A 19799-nucleotide genomic window follows, 5' to 3' on the forward strand; every position below is an offset into this window, starting at 1 on the left:
AAAGATCAATGTGCCGCCTCCGGACTAGTTACAAACATATACTTAACCAGTTAACTAAGCAGGCCAGTGAAAACAGGACGCTTTGTCCACTGGATGCAATCAACCGGGAAGTTTCTCCCAGGATGCCCTTTCAATCACACAAGGCCTGCTCTTGTGTTTGTTTACCTTTCAGCAGCAATGCTGCTCTACGGGAGCCATATGGAGGCTCCCTTTTGCCGTCTCTTCGCATTAACGCACGCACACACCTTTTCACTCTCTGCCTCTCTCTACATGGGCGCCTACTTCTTCAAGCTCTCCCTCCAATCCGTCTCCAGACCCATCTTTCCTCTAGACTGAGGAGAAAAGCCTGTGTGATATCCTCACGGGAGACATCTTCTCTGGGTGAACTGGCTGAGGATTGGTGAATCCTCAAAGTGATTTTGCCGAGAAACAAATTGCCCAACAGGGCTAGGCTGCTGGCCTCCTTCCCGCCGGAGCTTCCCCTGCCGCCGTTGCTTGGGTTTATTTCACTCTCTACTCCTCTTCGATCTTTTCTTTTTCTCCTCCTCAACTTCTCCCACTGACCTCTTTGGCCAGGGTGCTGTAGCTCCGCAGTCTACAGTTTCGAACAGGCCAATCTCGCTGGTACTTCTCTTTTCTCTCCTTGCCGGAAGGAAGCCTAGTTCACCTCCAGCACTTATTAGCTTTCTGGGTGACTCTCTCCTTGAGTTCTGTTGATTTTTGTAAGTCGATCCCCAACAGCACCAAAGACGCGTTGTTTATCCCCTACTACAATATATCAGAACGCTTTTAATCCTTTCTTTCTCTAGCCTTTCCCCTATCACTCAAAAAGCATTTGATATCGGCTATAGTAAAATGGCATCTCGCCACTTTGGCCTGCCCCATCGAGGCGGGACACCGACCAATGAGCCGCCGTCAGTGCCATTAAATAGGAGCATTGGAGAATATGTCAAGGCTGCCAGCCATGTCGTAGAAGTCAGCTCCTGGACAGGAAAAACCGAAGTTCCATCATCCGGTGAGATTCTAGGCATTGATGCCGATATCAACCCTGGCGATGCTGTCTTTCTCTTGCCAAACCAGATTAATGGCCCTTGGCACTCTCGGGAGATGTACCTTAAGGCACATTACGAGCTTCTGCGTGAGGACGCAGTTGCTCCTCTTCGCGATGCAGTCGCTTATGTCCGCCAGGACCCTCGTATGCAGGATACTTTGGACATTTGCATTTACGAAAAGGTAAAGCTCTTCCACGTTCCTAATGACTAAACAGGAGTTAAAAGTTTATTTTTGTAGGTGCGAATCGTCGGAATAACATGCGCCCAGTCAGGCATTGCTATCAGGGTTCAATTTTCAATTGCTCGAGCAGGCAAGAATATCGTCTGGGAATATTCTCAAAGATTGACAACCGGTAAAATTGTTGCATTGACTCCTGCCTACAACTTTAAAAGTCGATGTGTTGTTGCAGTAGTTGCAGCAAGGCCTTTGGAAGGTCTCAAGTCACACCCATGCCAAATTGACCTTTTCTTCGCCAACCCAGACCATGCAGCGTTTGATTATCAGCAAGAATGGCTCATGGTTGAGTCTCGCAACGGATATTACGAGGCATTGAGGCATACACTTCTAGCCCTTCAGAAGATGAGCAAGGAAAGGTATGTCCAGGTTCTTCTATTCTCGCGCTTTTTTCAGCTTCTAATAAAGGGTAGCTTTCCGCTTCATGAGTATATTTGTGACCTCAAGCACGATGTGGAGCCACCGGAATACGTCAAACGTAACCCTGTAATTGATGCGTCACCGCTTTTCCCTCTTTCAAATGGGGTATCACATATAAACATGCTACGAGAGTGGCCAAATCCTCCCAAAGGCTTGGACACATCGCAATGGGGAGCATTGCAGCATATTTTAACCAAGAGGTTGTCGGTTGTGCAAGGGCCTCCGGGAACTGGCAAGACTCACGTTTCCGTCGTCGCTATCAGAACGCTGCTTTCAAATATAGGCCCAAACGACCCACCAATCATCATTGCCGCACAGACAAATCATGCTCTTGATCAACTCCTCCGTCACGTCTCAACCTTTGAACGGAATTATGTCCGAGTCGGCGGAAGAAGCATGGACCTCGAGATTCGGAAACGAACCGTGTATGAGCTGAGGAAGAAATATAACATTCCTTTCATTCCTGGCGGAGCATTAGGCCCGGCAAGAAAGCAATATAGGCTTCTATCGGACAAGGTTGCAGAATTAATTCAGCCTTTTACGTTGGAGAGGTCGGGCATGCCACTTCAAGCCGCGCTCTTTCTCAAGTTAGAGCTTATCACCCAATCCCAACACGATTCCCTGCTTAGAGGTGCTGAGGGCTGGATTCACTCTGGTGATGAGATAGACCCCGTTTCTGCGTGGCTCGGGGAGCAGATGATCAAGTACGATCCGACCTATAAGATGGAAAACTTCGGATTTGTCGAAGACGAGATCGATCTCGAATATGAACAGTTGAAAGAGCTTGAAGCCGAGCAAGGACTTGACGACGACGATTATGAGAATCTCAGAGGCCACTACATAGCTTTAAAGGAAGGATTTACTGGTCGCACGAACCTCATGCTCGCCGGAAAAACGGTGAGCAATCAATACTTAAAATACGACGATATGTGGAAGATCCCAGCGCGTGCCCGCGGCAATGTCTATTCGATTCTTCAGAAACGTGCCAAGGAGATTATCAGCGAGAAACTGCGGTCCCTCATGAAAGAATATAATACCACAGCTTCCAACCTGAAGATCGGCAAATGGGAACGAGATCTCATCATCTTACGAGATGCGAGGGTGATAGGCATGACAACTACCGGTCTGAGCAAATACAGGGCACTCGTTTCAAGTCTCAAGCCCAGAATTATTTTGGTCGAAGAAGCAGCAGAGGTTATAGAGGCACCAGTTGCAGCGGCATGTGTGGAAAGCCTAGAGCATCTCATTCTCGTCGGCGATCATAAACAGCTACAAGGTCAATGCGCCCTCAAGGAGTTGGAAGGTGACCCATTTTACCTTAACATTTCGATGTTTGAAAGACTTGTTCATAACGGCGTGGAATTCAAATGCTTAGCCAAACAAAGACGAATGGCCCCCGAAATCCGCAGGATTCTCACACCAATTTATGATAATCTGGAAGACCATGAGGATGTTCTCAATCGACCTGGTGTTCCCGGGATGGGCAACGTGAGCTCGTATTTCTTCTGCCATTCATGGCCCGAGTCGTCGGACAGCCTTCTGTCCAAATATAACGAAAGCGAAGCCAAAATGGTGGTAGGCTTTTACCTATACCTCTATATGAACGGAATACCTGCTGAGGACATCACTGTTTTGACATTCTATAACGGCCAGCGGAAGAAAATCCTCAAAGCTCTAAAGGAGGTTCCACTGCTGCAAGGACAATATTCCAAGGTGGTTACCGTTGATTCTTACCAAGGGGAAGAAAATGAGATTGTTCTACTTTCACTTGTGCGTAGCGGCGGGCGCAACATCGGGTTCCTCTCCATCGAGAACCGAGTGTGCGTTGCCTTGTCACGAGCCAAACGCGGCTTCTATATTTTCGGGAATGCAGAGGCCCTCTCAATCCATAATGGTCTTTGGTGGGAGATTGTTCAGATCATGCGCAAGGAACCAAAGCGGTTAGGGTACTACATTCCCGTAACTTGTGCTGGCCACGACAAGAAAACTCTTGTGAGAGGTAAGCCGCCTTTCTTGTTCCTGCTCTTCCCGTCACCCTTTTATTCTCGAATACCTCGCCTCGAAGCTCTCTAACTTCTTAGAAAAGACCCAGACACGTGGAAGAAGCTAGACGGAGGCTGTTTGTCCCCTTGCGGGGCTTCCTTGGATTGCGGGCATAAATGTCCTCTTCGTTGTCACGCGTAAGGGCCTCAAAATAACCCTAAAACGTCCGATATACTCAAGCTAACATCGCCTCTACAGCTTCCCTCACAAAGCTGTCAAGTGTGAGCGGCCGTGCCTAAAGCTTCTTCCTTGCGGTCACGAATGCAAATGGAAGTGCTTCCGCCCCTGTGAGTGCGATTGTGGTATCGCACACAGATCAGCCATTCAGCCACGGGTGCCGCAGTATCCGAAAAATGCAGCTCCACTTACGAGCGCCGAACAGATGGCTTCTGTCCAGCACTATCGAGATTTTGCCAATGGGGGTGCAAAGGAAGCTGATGCGCAGCTAGCACTCCAGGCGAGCCGATTAGCTGTGAATGAGAAATTGAGGCTTGCGGATGAGCAAGCATACGCGTCATTGTTCGGAGAGGTAACCACCGATGTATCCACGACAGGAAACCCTCTGATGGAGCGCGTTGCGGATACCGGCGGCACGTCGCGGTTCCGTGTCGTCCAGTTCTACTCTGCTGCCCCTACTCAAGTGAATGGCGGGTCGATGAAAGAAGAGCCTAGCCTCCTGGACCTTTAATTTAGCCATTGCCGGGAAGGATTGTTTTCACGCCGGTTGTATTGCAGTTATATCATTCTCCTGCAATATGATCCGCTTGAAAAGGCTGAGCATATTTGGTTGCTTGTTTTGCTATTTGATCAGAAAGATAGCAGCTTTGGGTGGGCTGTAACCTTGCATTGCCATTATTCTCCGTGCGTATCACGGAGAACTTTTTATTTAAGCAAATGCGGACCAAGAGAGCACCACAGATACCAGAAGATGCATTCAAAGCCGTTTGACCATTGGACATGCGACATCTTTCTTGCTCGAAAATGGGCATGTGGTGATGACACGTTTAGAAAAATTGTTGAATTCATTGACTGATGCTGGCAACGGATTAACTCCATGTGAACTGAGGAGCCTTGTCCTTGATTTATCTTTGAATCCCGAATTATGTACTCTGTACTCCATACCGGCGCTGCTTACCCAATCAAATAGTCAAGAAGACATTAAATTTGCGGTAATTAATGAAGTGCCTATGAAGCTGTTTCTGATTAAGTTTCTGTTTACTCTGTAGACGCATAAAAAACATGGACACACACTTCTGACCAGGATGTCCCAGGATACAAAAGGCAACAGACTTTGGGGAGAGAGGGGGGGGGGGGGGGGGTGTTCTAGACAGGCGAGAGGAGTTGAATCGCCATCCTCGTCTTCTCATAGGAGATAAGTGCTACTTTCCGTCGCCCCCTCGGTGCGAATAAACCCCATCAGCTTCATGTAGTTGGTGAAAGAGAACCCATGGAGGAGATGTGAATTTGCAGCTTGGGTGAAGTTTTGCCAGAGGATTGGGGATGTCAGGGTGACATCCTTTATCTGCCCCGTGCACAGTGACATTCTGGAGAAGTGGCCTGACGACAGCGGTGGTCTGGACTGTCTCCGGGCTTGCTGTGTGATTAATCCAGGAGTAGTTAACTAAGCCCTATACGGAGGAGCCGCGTTCAAAAGATGGAAAGACTCCCCTGCGGGCCTTTTTGGTCATCGTCCCTGCACGGCGAGGCAGGGACTCAGAGAGAGCATTTAGCACCAGGAGGGCTATTTCAGACGAGCTTAGCTTTGATCCTCTTCTGTCGAGGAAGTCTGGTGGTGAGACGAATCTGCCAACGCCAAGTGAAGTATTCACCCTCCCCGTCCAGAGCAAAAGCACCGACCGAAATCTCCCCTGGCTTGGCTTGGAGTTGCCAAGAAGAGGCCAGCCCAGAGCCGCCTGCCTCTTCCAAGCGCCAAACTTTAAGTTATTCTCCTTCCTAAATTGGCAGGCCCCACCGAACTGAACTCTATCCGGATTATCAATATTCCGCAGTAACTATATCCCGGGCTAAACAAGATTGGGACTAGTGGCTGGGTCTGGCAGTCCTGAGCAGGGACAGCCCGGCGAAAGCTTTTGTTTCACGATCACAGCTTGAGAACAGCTGGGGGTTCCCGCGCTGGAGTTTGAACTTTTGCGGTTTGGGGCCGGCTTGCCTGTGAACAGGAGTGCTTCATGTCACATGGCTCAGTTTCACTTAAAACCCCATCAATTTTTACAGAATTGAGATACACATGCATGAACGCAAGACAACTGGGCCTTTTGGGGAGACTTGGAGATGGTTAGGACGGCGCACTTAGCCTTAGGGGCCGGGAAGTGTAAATTAGCCAATCCCGTGGTTATTATAATATATATGTGCTGAACACGCGTATGTATGTACGCCGGTGACCGGCGATGTGTAATAAAATACATGGAGCTGTAACTTTTTGAGACCGTAGGCGGTGTGCTGCTCTTAACACTCTGACCAGTCATTCGAAGGCCGACGGCCTTGTTTAGGCTGTATCACTGATATCGGGGATGGCGACATTTGAAAGGCCTCCGTAGAGCTGGTATGGTCCGGTGAGTCATCGATGATCTGTTGGATGGTGTCCTGTCTGTATATAGCCCGGGGTGCCTTGAAACTTGATCGGTTGGGCGTCCTATCCGACGATTGCGGCATCGATCGGAATCCAAGTCGAGGGAAATATCTCTGCGCTAGAGGTCGAAGAATCGGGACTGACGGGGAGATCACGGCGAGGTTTATTTCGACATCACTCCATAACCAGACACCATAGCCCTCCCCTAGTGAGTCGCGCAGATCCATCAGTTATGCGATAAGAATGCCAGTCAACGGTTTGAGCGGCACTTACACGTTACATCATATGTTAGCAGAACTGCTTTATAAGAATAATATACTTTTATGGCGGCAGCGGCGCAAGCGCTATATAGAATCAGGATGTCAGTATCAAGGAATTTCCCTATTAACGGAGCAATCATCCCAAGGTGAAATTGAGGGACTGCATACGTAAATCCCAGACTCATTAAAGCGACCAAAACGATTTTGTCTCGTATGGGAAGACGCAGCGTCCATAAGGTCGGGATTGGCAGAAGAAGAACGACAAAATCCGTAACAAAATTTGTAATCGCTGAAGAGAAAAGTTTTCCAAACTCATCTATGCATTTTGCATCTGGGGTCGGATTGTCCCAGTAATCCTGAAGGGGGCTACGGAAGCATAATGTCAGGAAATAGAAACTATGGAATGGCTCATGGTGAGGGAGCACTTACATGCAGTTGAGCAACATAATGACCTCATATGCTAGCCGCTATATGTTAATTGGAAACATTCCGAAAAGCAGCTAGATGGGTCAGAAGTTACCTATAAACCAGGCTACCATGACGCCGACCATCGCCCATGTGATAAACCTAGAGGTCCTTGTCGTCAAGAATCGGAGGTAGGATAAGAGGATCGAGATTTTGAGAAGAGTGATCAGAAGAACGTATAGAACCTCCGAGCTCCAGCTCGACTAGTTCAATAGCAGATTCGATGAGTTGACTTGCCCAGCAATATCATATACAAGCAGATAGTCGGGAATGCGAACGAACTCACAATCCGAGATGGTCTGAACCATTCCTTCTTATTGTCCCAGATGTGGATTCCTGGGTTCTAGTGTGAGCATATCTTTGCAAGGTAGCGAGTGCCGCATCGACGAGATAAGCATTTGAGAGGACCTACCCCATCCATAGCGTGTAGCAATAATACTGATCACGGACGTCGAAAGCAGGATGGGCTATTTGAGTCAGCAAACACAATAATTTCTCTCCACATTGAAATCGCAAAATGGCGGTAAAGGGGCGGTAAGACTGGAAAAATAAATATTACCAGCACAAGAAGCATCAGCCAGTCATCCCAACCTGCCGAGCGTCTTATCCAGATTCTCACGTACATACGGAGAAAAACAACAATGAAGGATATCACGAGCAATGTGATTCCAACCACGGCCAGCTGAGGGCCTTGAAACTCCGGATTCACATAGTTCGGAGTGGGCCAGGAGGCAATAACTTCTGGTGGAGGGTGCCGCATGATTGGGAGTACATATCGGCCCAAGTTAAAGCTGTGCCGACAGAGGAAGAGGGCGCGGGCGAGGAGGAGATTTAACTGACAGCATTTGCGAAATAGTTGAAGGCCGAGCAAAACAGTCGGATGGAAGAATAATAAAATATAGCACCCATGCAGAGCAACGCCAGCGCTGAAACTCGTGGCGGAGTGGCATAGAAAGCATGGCAGCTCGGCCAATAAAACGACCTTGGACAGATCTAAAACGGTCAAGGACAAGCCCACTCAATGCCATGGACGCTATCAACCTTATCCAAGGCTGCGGTCCACCATTGGGCGATCCATGGGTGGAGGCCCACAGACAGGATACTCGGCATGCGGAGTCGGAGCTGTTGAAGCTGAAGAACGCGCAGGAAATTTGGAACCGTTTGGCCTGGGTCTAGGCCAAGGGCTGGCACTGCAAGATGCCATGGTGAACGGAGACTTCGTCAGGTAGTCGATATGAACCTCAACGATGGAACCTCCTCTGTGTGGAGGAAAGCATTCCAAATTTCGGTTCTCCACGGGAAGCCCTCGCAGCGCCCCTTGTTAACCTCATTTGGGAAAAGCAGGGAGCTGACATTAGCCTTGCGGCCAAATTGTCTTCCGTCACTTCGCTCACTACATACTAGTTAGTCGCTGTCTGTGTGCTTCCTTGGCCGTCCACCACTCCATCGCTTAAAAAAAAGGTGCGTCTCACCAGGCGACCCAAACAGAGTTCACGATCGCTTGCGTCTCAACTCCACAAGCACCAACTCTGACCCAGCAAATCTCAATAGTGAATTGTCAGTGCACCGGCCCGAGGCCCACTCCTCCATGTGCGAGAAGGCATCATCATCATCATCATCATTATTTGTCAATATCATCATCATCACTTGCTTTTTAGGCTGTCGAGCCTCGCAGCAGGTTGCATTCTGGAGTCTGCATAAGAGGACGGCCAACCACCAAACTTGGGAGTGAGTTAACTCATCGCCGCTCGCCACTCTTTCAGAGCGCCCTTCCCGTTTCCGCCCACAGAATTTAGACATCCCATGGCGAACTCTGACGGCGCACAGTACAATTGTATAAGCATCGCGAGCCCCTCTCCCCGAAGTGACTGGCTAATGGGAAGAGCCCGTCGAACTCTAATAACTCCTACACTTTGGACGGAGGAAATCATAATTCTTTAGCATTAGCATTCGGACCAAACCAGTGTCGTGGAAATTCCTATTCCATGAATGGGCTCGCGAGTTGAATTTTTCGCGACGCTCTGGACTTTGCAATCGCCACCCAGGAGTTCCACCACACCCGCAAGACGACGGGAGAGACTTTCGAGGACGGGCTGCTGTCTACGTCAACCCTCGGTCTCTGTTGAGTTTGGACTTTTGGAGATTGAGTTGATGGCTCTCTGTCAAGGCGAGCTGGACCGCCAATTTGTTACCGTCGGAAAAGCGATGCCGGTGGCTTGGTGACCGAAGGCAAGATGAAGGGGGAACTTTGGCTTTGTTCAAAATTCAACCTAGGAATTGCAAAGGGAACCGCATGGAGTCGCTTATGCCTTTCGGGGCACTATCACATCCGGAAATGGCCCAGTATGAAGAAGGTAACGCGCAATCAATGAATCAGGATTTGCTTGATTGCTATCTTTAAACCTGGCTATGAAGTATTCAAAATGCATGCGCGATGTGGTGGGGGGGGGAAAAAAAAATAAATTTCAACCCATTCAACCAGAGCAACTCCCAGGGCGTTTTTCCGAAGCAAAGAAAGAAAGAAACAGACGCCAAAGAGGCACAATGGTCAACAAACAGATCTTCACGAGTCGTCAACTAGTCTCTTCTGCTCCCAAGCCTTTTTTGCGCCTTCAATCAGTGATTCCATGTTCCCGCTATTTTCGCACATACTCCTGAACACACCGCCCTCTTTGTTGATCAGTTGCCATGGCCCATCGAACTCAATCACCTCGCCATGGTCCAGGACCAGAACCTTATCATAATCGATAATTGTTTGCAGTCGATGCGCAATGGTGATGATCGTATTGTCCTTCAATTCTCGGAGCGTGTCCTGGATTTTGGTATCGGTTGCGTAGTCAATGGATGCTGTCGCTTCATCCATCATGAGAACCTTGGGAGATTTGAGGAGGGCTCTCGCAAGGCATAGGAGTTGTCGTTGACCTTGGGAAAGGTTGGAGCCAGATTCCGTGACTGGAGATGAGAGATTTAGGAAGAGGTTTTTATTGTCGCGGAAGCGGGCATTGGATGAAATATCCGTGTCCGAATCCATGAGCTCACTTTCCAATAACGTGATGGAGCTCCGAGTAGCCTGAACCAGAGATTCCACATCAGATTGCTGGGCAGAGCTGGCGGCACCGATGAGATGAACTCGTCGAAGGGCCGTAAAGATCTCCTCATCTGTGAAGACTCCGAACGGATCGAGGTTGCTGCGTATTGTACCAGTGAAAAGAGTTGGATCCTGAGGAACGATCGTGATGGCCTCTCGAAGGTCCTGTAGGCCGATCAAGCCAATGTCAACGTCGTCGATAATGATCTTACCATTCTCTGCCTCAAGGCCACGGAAGAGCGCAAGAGCCAAGGAGCTTTTTCCAGCACCAGTTCTTCCGACAATACCCACTCTTTCGCCAGGCTGCACAGAGAAACTGACACGCTTCAAAACGAGATCGAGATCGGGCCGATAGCGAGTCGAATATTCAACGAATTTCACTGCTCCCTTGCTCGGCCAGTTACGTGGAGGCCTATTATCTGGGACAATAGCTCGTGCCTCCTGTTCAACCCTGAGATATTCTTCCACCCGTTCAACAGAGTTCATATTTTGCTGATTTTCCGCATACAGCCGAACCAGCCACAGGATATTTTCGGTAAAGGTGATGGCATATGTCAACGACAAACCTGCAGCTCCGGCATCTATGCGACCAACATTAAGTAAGATAAACACAGCGGAAAAAAACGATACTATGGCTCCTATAAGTTCAACCCGGAAAGATAACCATCGATTGCTTGCCCATAGATAAAGATACGGTCGGTTATATTTGTTGATGAGGCGGTGATTATCCAAAATAAATCGGGCGCCGTCACCATACGCTCGGATCGTAACTACGCCGTTCAGAGTCTCCCCAAATTGTTGGTATAGAGGGCTGCGTTGTATGGATTCTAACCGCTTTAGATCACGGGAAGAGAAAAGATAAAGAGACCCAAGCGCGCAGTACAGTAATGTGATGAACACTCCGGCAATCAGGAAGCCAGGTGTAATAACAGATATCAACACAACAATCATCAAGACAGAGGCCATGCAATGGATCATGCCAATTGCAGTAGGAGCAACCTCTTGGTCAATCGCTTCAATGTCCTTGGAGAAGCGGTTCATAATGCGACCCAGAGGCGTCGAATCAAAAAATCTGAACTTTGCGTGCGCGACCGCGCGTAGTAGCCATCCATGTATTTTCCAGGATGCATGTAGAGAACCCCGGAAGAGTACTAATTCTCGGAAGAGGGAGACAATGATGTAGATGACCGCTAGGAGGGCGTAGACGGTAAGATAGTACACAACATCGACGTTCACGCCGAATGAGACCTCACTAGTGGATTTCACCATTGATGATGGCCACCAGTAGGGCCGTGGAATGTTGGCGTTACTGAGCGTGGTGACATGAAGGTTCGTGAAACCCCGGTTTTCATTCTCATCGGTAGTAGATTTGTATGCGTTCGCCCAGTTCCTAATCCATATATTGGGAGCGAGAGAGCCAAACTGCTGGCAAAAAAAGGCAGTTATTGCGATGGCCCAGAAATACCACGGACCCATAGCTCGCAGGTACATGAAGATAGTTGAGAGCGGGACACTGCCTGTGATTTTCTCTTCTTCCGTGATAACCCCAGACTTCTTTGGTCTCTTTGCCGCTCCATTGGTTCCATTCTCATCGCTTGGCTTATTGTTGGTTTCGCGCGTATTTTCTTGTTCCTCAATGCTCGCTTCTTCCGCACGAGACTGTGCCTCGGAGACTGCTTGGGACTGACTTCGAGATGGAGGTCGGGACTGAAGAAATTCTTTGCCAAGAGCACCGGACGAGACAACGTCTTGTGGAGAGCCTTGAGACATAACCCGCCCGTTATCAAGGACAACCAGATAGTCACACCGTGACAACACCAATGACACATTATGCGTGACTAGGATACAGGTACGACCCATCATTAATGGCCCCATCAGGGCCTGTTGAAAAATATGCTTGGCAGTGTGTGAATCCACGGCGCTTAGGCAGTCGTCAAGAAGAAGATGTCGAGCATTGCTGTACATGGCTCGGGCTAAAGAGATTCGCTGCTTCTGTCCTCCCGAGAGGCTGATGCCCTTCTCGCCAACCAAAGTCTGATCACCAGCGTCAAGGATCTCCAAGTCCCTTTCCAGCCCGCAAGCCTTGATCACAGCGTTATATCGGCCGTCATCGTAAGGCAGGGCAAATAAAATGTTATCCTGAATGGTGGCATTAACAAGCCAGGCTTCTTGAGCACAGTACGCCACACTTTCGGTAAGACCTGTAACTGGATCGACGGGTAGATCTACTCGGTCACTGGTTCCACCGGGAAGATAGACTGCCCCTTCCACGAGTCTCATTTCACCCAAGAGTGCCATCAACATAGATGTCTTGCCAGAACCAGTCGGTCCGGAAATAACGTTGAACTTCCCGACCTGGAACGATACGTTGACGTTGATGAGACGGAATGCATCCGGAGTCGCACCATTGCCATCCGCCACCTTCGCACTATTTCTAGAGCCCCACGAGAGAGTTGCATTCTCGAGAGCGATCTTCGACGGCTCGCTGTGGCATGTACGGCGCAGTTGACAATACTTTTCTGTCTCTTCCTCACTTAAAAACTGATCAACACGGTCAATAGAGACCTTGGATTCAAGTACATGGGCTGCCATGTCTGCCAATCGATCCAGGGGGACTCGAAGAAGCGAAAACAGTGAAAGGGCGGGGAAAGCAATTGACGGCACCAGCCTCTTTCCTTCAATGACTGTATAGATAAAGAAAGTAGCAAAAGTGATGATATACGGTGTGCCATACCAGACCGTTGCAGCAACAGCCCACAATATATATCGCCTGCGAAGATTCTTCAACTCGACCCGTCGTTTCTCATTAATGATATCTTCAAATCGCTGTTCCCATGCGAAATACTTGATAATGCGAATATTTTGCAATGCCTCATTGGTTGCGTGTATCCTCGAGTCTGTCGCAGCCAAAATGCTGTTCTGGACATGTCGAAACTGAGAGGCAATGAACATGTTAAACGGAGCGATAAGAAGCATCAGGGCAATACCGGCGAAAGAGCTAGAGCCTAGAAGCCTGTAGAGCAGGAATATTGCAACAATAATCTGAACCGGTACACTTGCCCAGAGAAAATGTAAGTATGCGGAAATTTCACTGACTTTGAAGGAGTCGATGGCCATGAGGTTGATGATTTTACCAATATTGGCAGGGTATTCGGACTTCTCATCCCCAAAAACCTCCACTTCGTCATCATCGTCAACTTTCTTATTCTTCTTCTTCTTTGACACCTTGCTCTTTTTCTTGGAATTGCCTTCTTCTCCATCTATGGGGGCGGGTAAGGAGGCACCAGCCTTTCTTCGCAGGGCTTTGGCATATAGCTCGCCGATAATAATAGCCCGAAATTTGACACTAAGCTTTCGACCTAGCCATAGTGCTTGACCATCACCAACAGCTTGTATGATCCCACAAAAAAACATCAGCATAACATAGAACCAAGCTGCATTACGCGGCACAGAAGAAGGATCCTCCACATATTCCAATATGAGCTTCAACAGCCAGGTGGGTAGAAAGGTGAACAAGCCAGCGAAAATTGTCCAAATTCCTTGGATCAACAGTGTGCGGTCGAAGTAACGAAAGAGGCTCCATGCCAACTTGGATGCAGTCCGCGTTCGGCGGAAGTCCATGATCACAGCAGCAGCTTGATAGCTTGGCCTCAGATTCCAAACATCTGGCATTTCCATGGCCTTCTTGTATCCCTGCCAAATCAGAGAATCCATCCACGAGAAACTCATGAGAGACAAAAGACTCGCAAACTGGTCTTTGGGGGGAATCAGGTCTTCGCCATGTTGAATGAGGACTGCTTTGTTGCCTTTCCTAGTAGACGCTGCCAGGAAGAAAAGGAACGAAGACAACGAAAAATCGGCTATCACAAATAAATTATCATGATGCCTTTCCGGGTGGACGATTACCGAGCGAAAAATGAAGACTATGAAAAGCCATTGAAGGCCGTAAAGTGCGGCGGTATGATTCCAGAGATTGGTAACCGAAGGGCGTTCGTGGAGTGACAGGATTAACCTCGTAGCGACCAATAGAAAAATGTATATCCAAGCCGACAGACGAGCCACAGACGGAATAATCGGTTCTTTGAGGTTCGAGATGGCACATGCGTTAACCGCGACCTGCCCAGCTACTGCGAGTATTTCTATTATTATCAGCAGCAGTTTGCCTCGCGGCGCATCCAGATCCAAAGCTGCATCCGCAGTCCTGCTTATCGCCTTGTGAAGCATCAGGTCGCTTTCTTCATCGTCTTCCGCATCTGCTAATTCTTCTCTCACCATTCCATTGCGGGTAGGGACATCTGTTGGAATTGGCCTGTAGTGCTTTATTTTCCGCGCAGAAAGCCTATCCCTAAGGAAGCGTATAGCGATAAACAGGAGAGATATGGTACAGGACGCCAGCGGGAAAATGAGGTTCAGGTACCTACGACCATTGGTATTAATGACTCTCCCTCAACTCCAACGGGGACGAAAATATGCGCACAAGCGGTATATCCCACTTACTTTTCTTGAAAACACCTGGTTATATCATCGACGACCCATATAGGGCCGTCACATTCTTGTAGCATTGTCGCTAGCTCGTACCCTCGTTGCACCGTCGCAACAAAGGACACAGATTAAACCAATATCGCCTTTCCCAACCAGCCCGGAGATTAGGATTGATAATAACACATCAGAATACGGAATCAAAAATCCAGCAAAGGTAAAATTACAAGAGATATGGGTTTGGCATTACTGTCTGCGCAGAGCCGGCAGGAACGACGGGAAAATGTTGTGGGTATGATGCCGATATGTGCCGGGCCCTATCATATGCTAAGTGCGCGCGGAGACCGAAGCTGTGAATATGTGAATGGAACAGGAGAAGACGGGGAATCGATGTGTGAAAAGGAAGAGCTGGAGATTGCTTGTTCTGCAGGCTTAGCTAGATGATGAAGGAGAAAAGAAGGAGGGAAAAAGCAATTCACTGGTGTTAAGCTGGGCCCTGGTGGGTTTCTTGGAAGGTTGAAGTTAGTTTTAGCGGTGCATCGCGGTGGGTTTTGACTCATTAATCCCGACCTGCACGAGCTCCCACGCTTGGAGCTCCACAGTGTCTCAAATACGAAGGAAAAAAAAAAAAAGAGCAGTATCTCTGTGAGGAAGGTCGTGTTGATAGGAAATCAGCCATGACTCAGAGCGACTGCTGGGTTCTGTAACTGGGAATGCAGTTCAGCATCTTTAGGGTTGGTGCAGCACTTGACAGATACTATGGTCCCGGTGCTCCGTACTCCGTACGAACTCCTTTATCGCACCCTATGTCGAAGCGCCCCCAGCTGACATAGTTATATGTGAAGCCCGCCTATACACCTCATATACGGTTGTGAACGCACCCATGGCTTATCCCAATCTTAAAGAGTCAAGAGTTCTCATCCTTTTAAGGGGTTATTTTCCTGGGGTTAAAAGAATCGGAATCCTTCCTCCATTCCGAACAATCTGGTGAGTAATTGGGGCTATGACCAAGATGTTAAGTAACGCAAGGATAGATGGAGGGCGCACCCGTCACCGCCTGAGGAATACGAAACCGCCTTCGAACAGAATATCTGAATGTCACCTTACAGAGTTCTACAACAGAAAAGGTCGTCCACTTGCACCCCCTCTCCTGGGACATTTTCATTTGACTTGTTTGCCATTGACTGTGGAGCCCAAGATTTTCCTTATGGTCTCTATACTTGGGCGATGTGACTCCTCAAGAGCTGTTATTTTTAACACTGTTTGAAGCCCGTTGTTACACATGACAGGCAACACGTTGTTTTACGTCAGATAACATCACTTCTCCATCTATGCAACCCTGAACGCGCTCCTCGCAAATATCATTCTACTATAGCCACCACATTTGGATGTCAACAAGCTATCGATGCTCATACTTGTTCTTAGGTGAAGGGGGTCCTAGGCCTCTCCTACTGACCAGCTCTTCAGGGCGAATAAACCGGATAGTTTTCTTTTATTTTAAGAACTTTCTTCTCTGAACCCCTCTAGGTCAGTGCTTTATCAAGTTTCTGCAGATTTTGTGTCCATATTTGCTACTCTATCTCTTTGATAAGGCGTAGCACGGTGGATGCTCAGGATTGAGCAACAAAAACACTTCACCTCCATACAATGTTCATCCAAAGCGCAGTAAGAAGCACTAGCAAATGAATCTCACTACTAAAACAATGAGATGTGATGGACTTCGAGAGATATGACTCAGACTGATCCTAACGAGTTGTTAAAGCCGCTCAGAATATGGCTTATGTAGAGCACGTAGGAACTCTGGGGTTTTATACAAGGATGTGGCAGCGATGAGTCTGGTGTCCAACCCGAGCTTTAATCAAATGATACGCAATATGGATGAGTAACTAATATTGCCCCAGCAACCGCGCGAGGTTGTGAAAAGTTACCGCCGATGATACAGCCGGGTATTGGCGCAATTTATAGGAAATAGAGGCATCATTTTGCCTTTCTGTATTCTTATTATCCGCATCATCTTTGCTAATACATAATATGGATTAAATTTGTTCTATCTTTTCACGTCCGTGAGATTAACCGGTTGTACCTTGTCTCAAGCATATTGTCTTCGCTTTTACGGGTTTTGTCGCAGGTTGGACGGATATGGGAGCCACTCAACTTCTCCAATCCCAACTTCATCTGGATACCCGTAAGGCAGAAAACTGAAGAAGAGACTACCACCGATTACGTTGCTTCCCGGTATTATCCTGCTAGAATGGGAGAAATATTCAAAGACAGGTATCAAGTCGTAGGAAAACGGGGATTTGGAGCTAGCTCAACTGTGTGGATTACGCACGACATAGAGTGAGACCGCCATGGAATTCAGGGAAATATCCGCCCCGAAATGACTCGCTCGCGCACATAATTACAGCCATCATCGTTATGTTATTCCCAAAACCTTCATTAGTTCTACACGTTTGGTACAGCAATTGGAGGATGAGCTCAAGATGTACATACAAACGCATAAAGAGAGCCTCGGAAATTCATCCAGGTCACGATGCTGTCAGGTCGTTGCTTGACATTGATGGACCGGGAAAAAAAAAAAAAAAAGAAAGAAAGAAAGAAAGAAAGGAATTAATTCCTCGTGCATGCTCCAGGGAGAGTGTGCTGGCCTTTCCGCATCCTAACCCGGTATTTGTGCTTCAGCGCACTTTTTTGGCAGTAGACTACTTGCAAACAAAATGCCAGATTATGCATGCTGACATGTGCTCGAACTTTCTTTGGTCTTCTTCTATTATTCATCTGCTCGAGATTTTTATCGGACATCAAGGCCGGCAAACTTCATGGTTGGCATGCGTTGTTCCTCCAGTTTATCTTGCAAGTGGCTATATCGAGCCACATCCATACAACACATCGCGACATCAGTCGAAAAGGCAGAAATTCTGGGAGTCAGCGCTAGCACACGGAATACTGGGGTAGCCTTTTCCAAGATTTGGTTAAACGGAGATGTGCTCAAGGAGTTAGACTGAAAACACAGCTCCCTGAGATAGTCCCAGAAACGCCGGAGGCATAGCGCTTGACAACTACATGCTCAGCTGAAGAAGTGTTGTGAACCTTTGCGCGCGCTTTTGGGTAAAGCAGGTAAAGAGCTTCCAGGCTGGGAGGCTCTGGCCCTCTCTAACCTTTGAATCGTACGTAGCTACAACCCCAGAAATGCATATCAGGGCTAATCATGCTCAGTATCCTGAGCCGGAAAAGCCCGATTGACTGATGGACCCCATTTCTTGGGCATCCTGAATTCATTGGACACAGAGGGCTTCCATCTAGCTCATTCTTTGGACAAGGTGCGAAAGGAGGGAACTTCAAAGTCGCTAAAGATCAAATCATCGGCGATATGATGGTCGTCATAAGTCTTTAGCCTCTTTATCGTGCCGGTATATGCATTGAGGGCGGAGGAACTGGCGCCTGGATGGGTGAGATCGGAAGCCCAAAATAGCATCATAGTCCCACCAGGCAAGGGGGAAATAAAGCAAGGATTGCGCTCTCATTGGTGCTTCCTGCGTGTGAATGGCGGTGAATGAAGCGCATTCCGTCACTGTGAGTGGCAGAAACCTTCTCGAACACAACTTTAAATATGAAACTCTCGCCATGATCCTCTTCTCTTTCCCTCCCTGCTTGCTTCTGTCTCCTTCGTTTTCTTTTTCTTCTTCTCCTTACTCTGTACACTGAGCAGACCCCAAGTCCTTTGTGGTTTGCCGGTGACCTCGGGATTTGTTTTCATTTCCCTGTCCCGCCTCCCCCGTCGCCACTCGTTACTCACTCTTCAGAGCTGAAGCTTTGTACGGACTTGGACCCCGATGGCTCAGCGGATCCTGCTCAACGAGTACAAGGCCCTGTCAAAGGAGAAGTGGGTTGATGTTGAGGTGTGTTTTCATTATTTTCTCTTTTTTGGTCTTGATTCGAGCGAATTAAGCTGCCTTTCGGGATATCAACCCCCAACAACCCCTAGCCATAGGAACTAACGGTTCGGGATAGTTGAAAAACGAGGATATTTTCAACTGGAATATTGCACTCATTGTCTTGAATCCGGACTCTCTTTACTATGGGGGCTATTTCAAAGGTCGTATGACCTTCCCCAACAACTACCCTTATTCTCCTCCAAGTGAGTACTGGCAAAATTCGCAAGGCTAAACATTACCAATGTCTCTCTTAACATCAATTTATTTGCGAAGATATGCGGTTCCTGTTCGGCGGAGGCTAACATTACTTCGAACGATAGGTTTCAAATTCATCCGTCCGCTATTCCATCCAAATATATATGACAATGGCGAGCTTTGCATTTCTATCCTTCATTCTCCCGGGGAAGACGAAATGTCTGGCGAGTCTGCCGCAGAACGTTGGTCGCCTGCCCAACGCGTCGAATCAGTCTTGATTTCCATCCTTTCGCTGCTCGACGACGCCGAAATCAACTCCGCCGCGAATGTCAACGCCAGTGTTATGCTCCGGGACAACCCTGAGAAGTACAAGCAAAAGGTTAGAGATGATGTGGAGAAGTCTAAGCGCGATATCCCTAAAGGCTTTGTCATGCCGACCCATGAGACTTCTATCTCCAAGCCCGAAAAAGCCGAAGTCGTGGACGAAGACTTCTGGATAGACAGCGACAACGGGGAGGAGGAGGATGATATCTTTGGCGGCAGCGACTCTGATGCCGTGGACTACTCACATGAAGATAATGATTCCAGCACCGATGTTGAAGAGCAGCTGTGATCTAAAGCATCACGCTTCATCTGAGTTCTTCTTTGAGCGACAGGCACTCTCTCTATTCCTAGACGCATAGCCGGAAGGCGTAGCATTTGCGACAGGCCGTTTTTTTTCCCTTCAGTATTTTGATTTGGATGGCGCTCTGGCGAGTTGGGGTACTGGGGCAGGCGACATGGAGCGGAATACTTGGTCACTGGGTTTCGCATGGAACAAGGAGCTAAACCATAAATACCCATCGGCAACATGTATTTTATGTCATCTTAGCAAAGAGGATACTTCTCCGCCAGCATAACGATATAACGACGTTTTGCTAAAATTCCTACCATGGATGCCTTCCCGTAGTCAATCAAAACCTGGTCTTGTCTACTGAAGGGGAACCTCCGGGGTCGAATAGACGTATGTCTATGTGGGCGAATTTATTTCCATTAAA

At 48.2% G+C, this 19799-nt stretch overlaps 4 protein-coding genes across 4 annotated transcripts; 2 read left to right on the forward strand and 2 right to left on the reverse strand.

The window, feature by feature from the left end:
• Positions 1-855: 855 nt before the first annotated feature.
• Positions 856-4438, forward strand: D8B26_006086 (uncharacterized protein; the record flags this gene model as incomplete). Its single annotated transcript, XM_003069905.2, has 5 exons — positions 856-1233; positions 1291-1646; positions 1701-3706; positions 3794-3887; positions 3949-4438. 5 exons carry the CDS (start codon positions 856-858, stop codon positions 4436-4438), a joined length of 3324 nt encoding a protein of 1107 aa, XP_003069951.2.
• A 1778-nt stretch (positions 4439-6216) lies between these two features.
• Positions 6217-7046, reverse strand: D8B26_006087 (uncharacterized protein; the record flags this gene model as incomplete). The annotated part of the gene is made up of 4 exons (XM_003069904.2): positions 6217-6545; positions 6614-6684; positions 6769-6966; positions 7030-7046. 4 exons carry the CDS (start codon positions 7044-7046, stop codon positions 6217-6219), a joined length of 615 nt encoding a protein of 204 aa, XP_003069950.2.
• Positions 7047-9437: 2391 nt separating this feature from the next.
• D8B26_006088 (uncharacterized protein) lies at positions 9438-15046 on the reverse strand. Its single transcript, XM_003069903.2, has 2 exons — positions 14651-15046; positions 9438-14570 (listed from the first exon to the last, which is right to left on the reverse strand). Exons 1-2 carry the CDS (start codon positions 14713-14715, stop codon positions 9629-9631), a joined length of 5007 nt encoding a protein of 1668 aa, XP_003069949.2. The 5' UTR covers positions 14716-15046; the 3' UTR covers positions 9438-9628.
• A 3276-nt stretch (positions 15047-18322) lies between these two features.
• Positions 18323-19673, forward strand: D8B26_006089 (uncharacterized protein). The gene is made up of 3 exons (XM_003069902.2): positions 18323-18531; positions 18644-18770; positions 18888-19673. The coding sequence occupies exons 1-3, from the start codon at positions 18466-18468 to the stop codon at positions 19373-19375; spliced, it is 681 nt and encodes a 226-aa protein (XP_003069948.1). The 5' UTR covers positions 18323-18465; the 3' UTR covers positions 19376-19673.
• Positions 19674-19799: the final 126 nt, after the last annotated feature.

Source organism: Coccidioides posadasii, chromosome 3 (assembly GCF_018416015.2).
Source record: "Coccidioides posadasii str. Silveira chromosome 3, complete sequence".
Lineage (NCBI taxonomy): Eukaryota > Fungi > Ascomycota > Eurotiomycetes > Onygenales > Onygenaceae > Coccidioides > Coccidioides posadasii.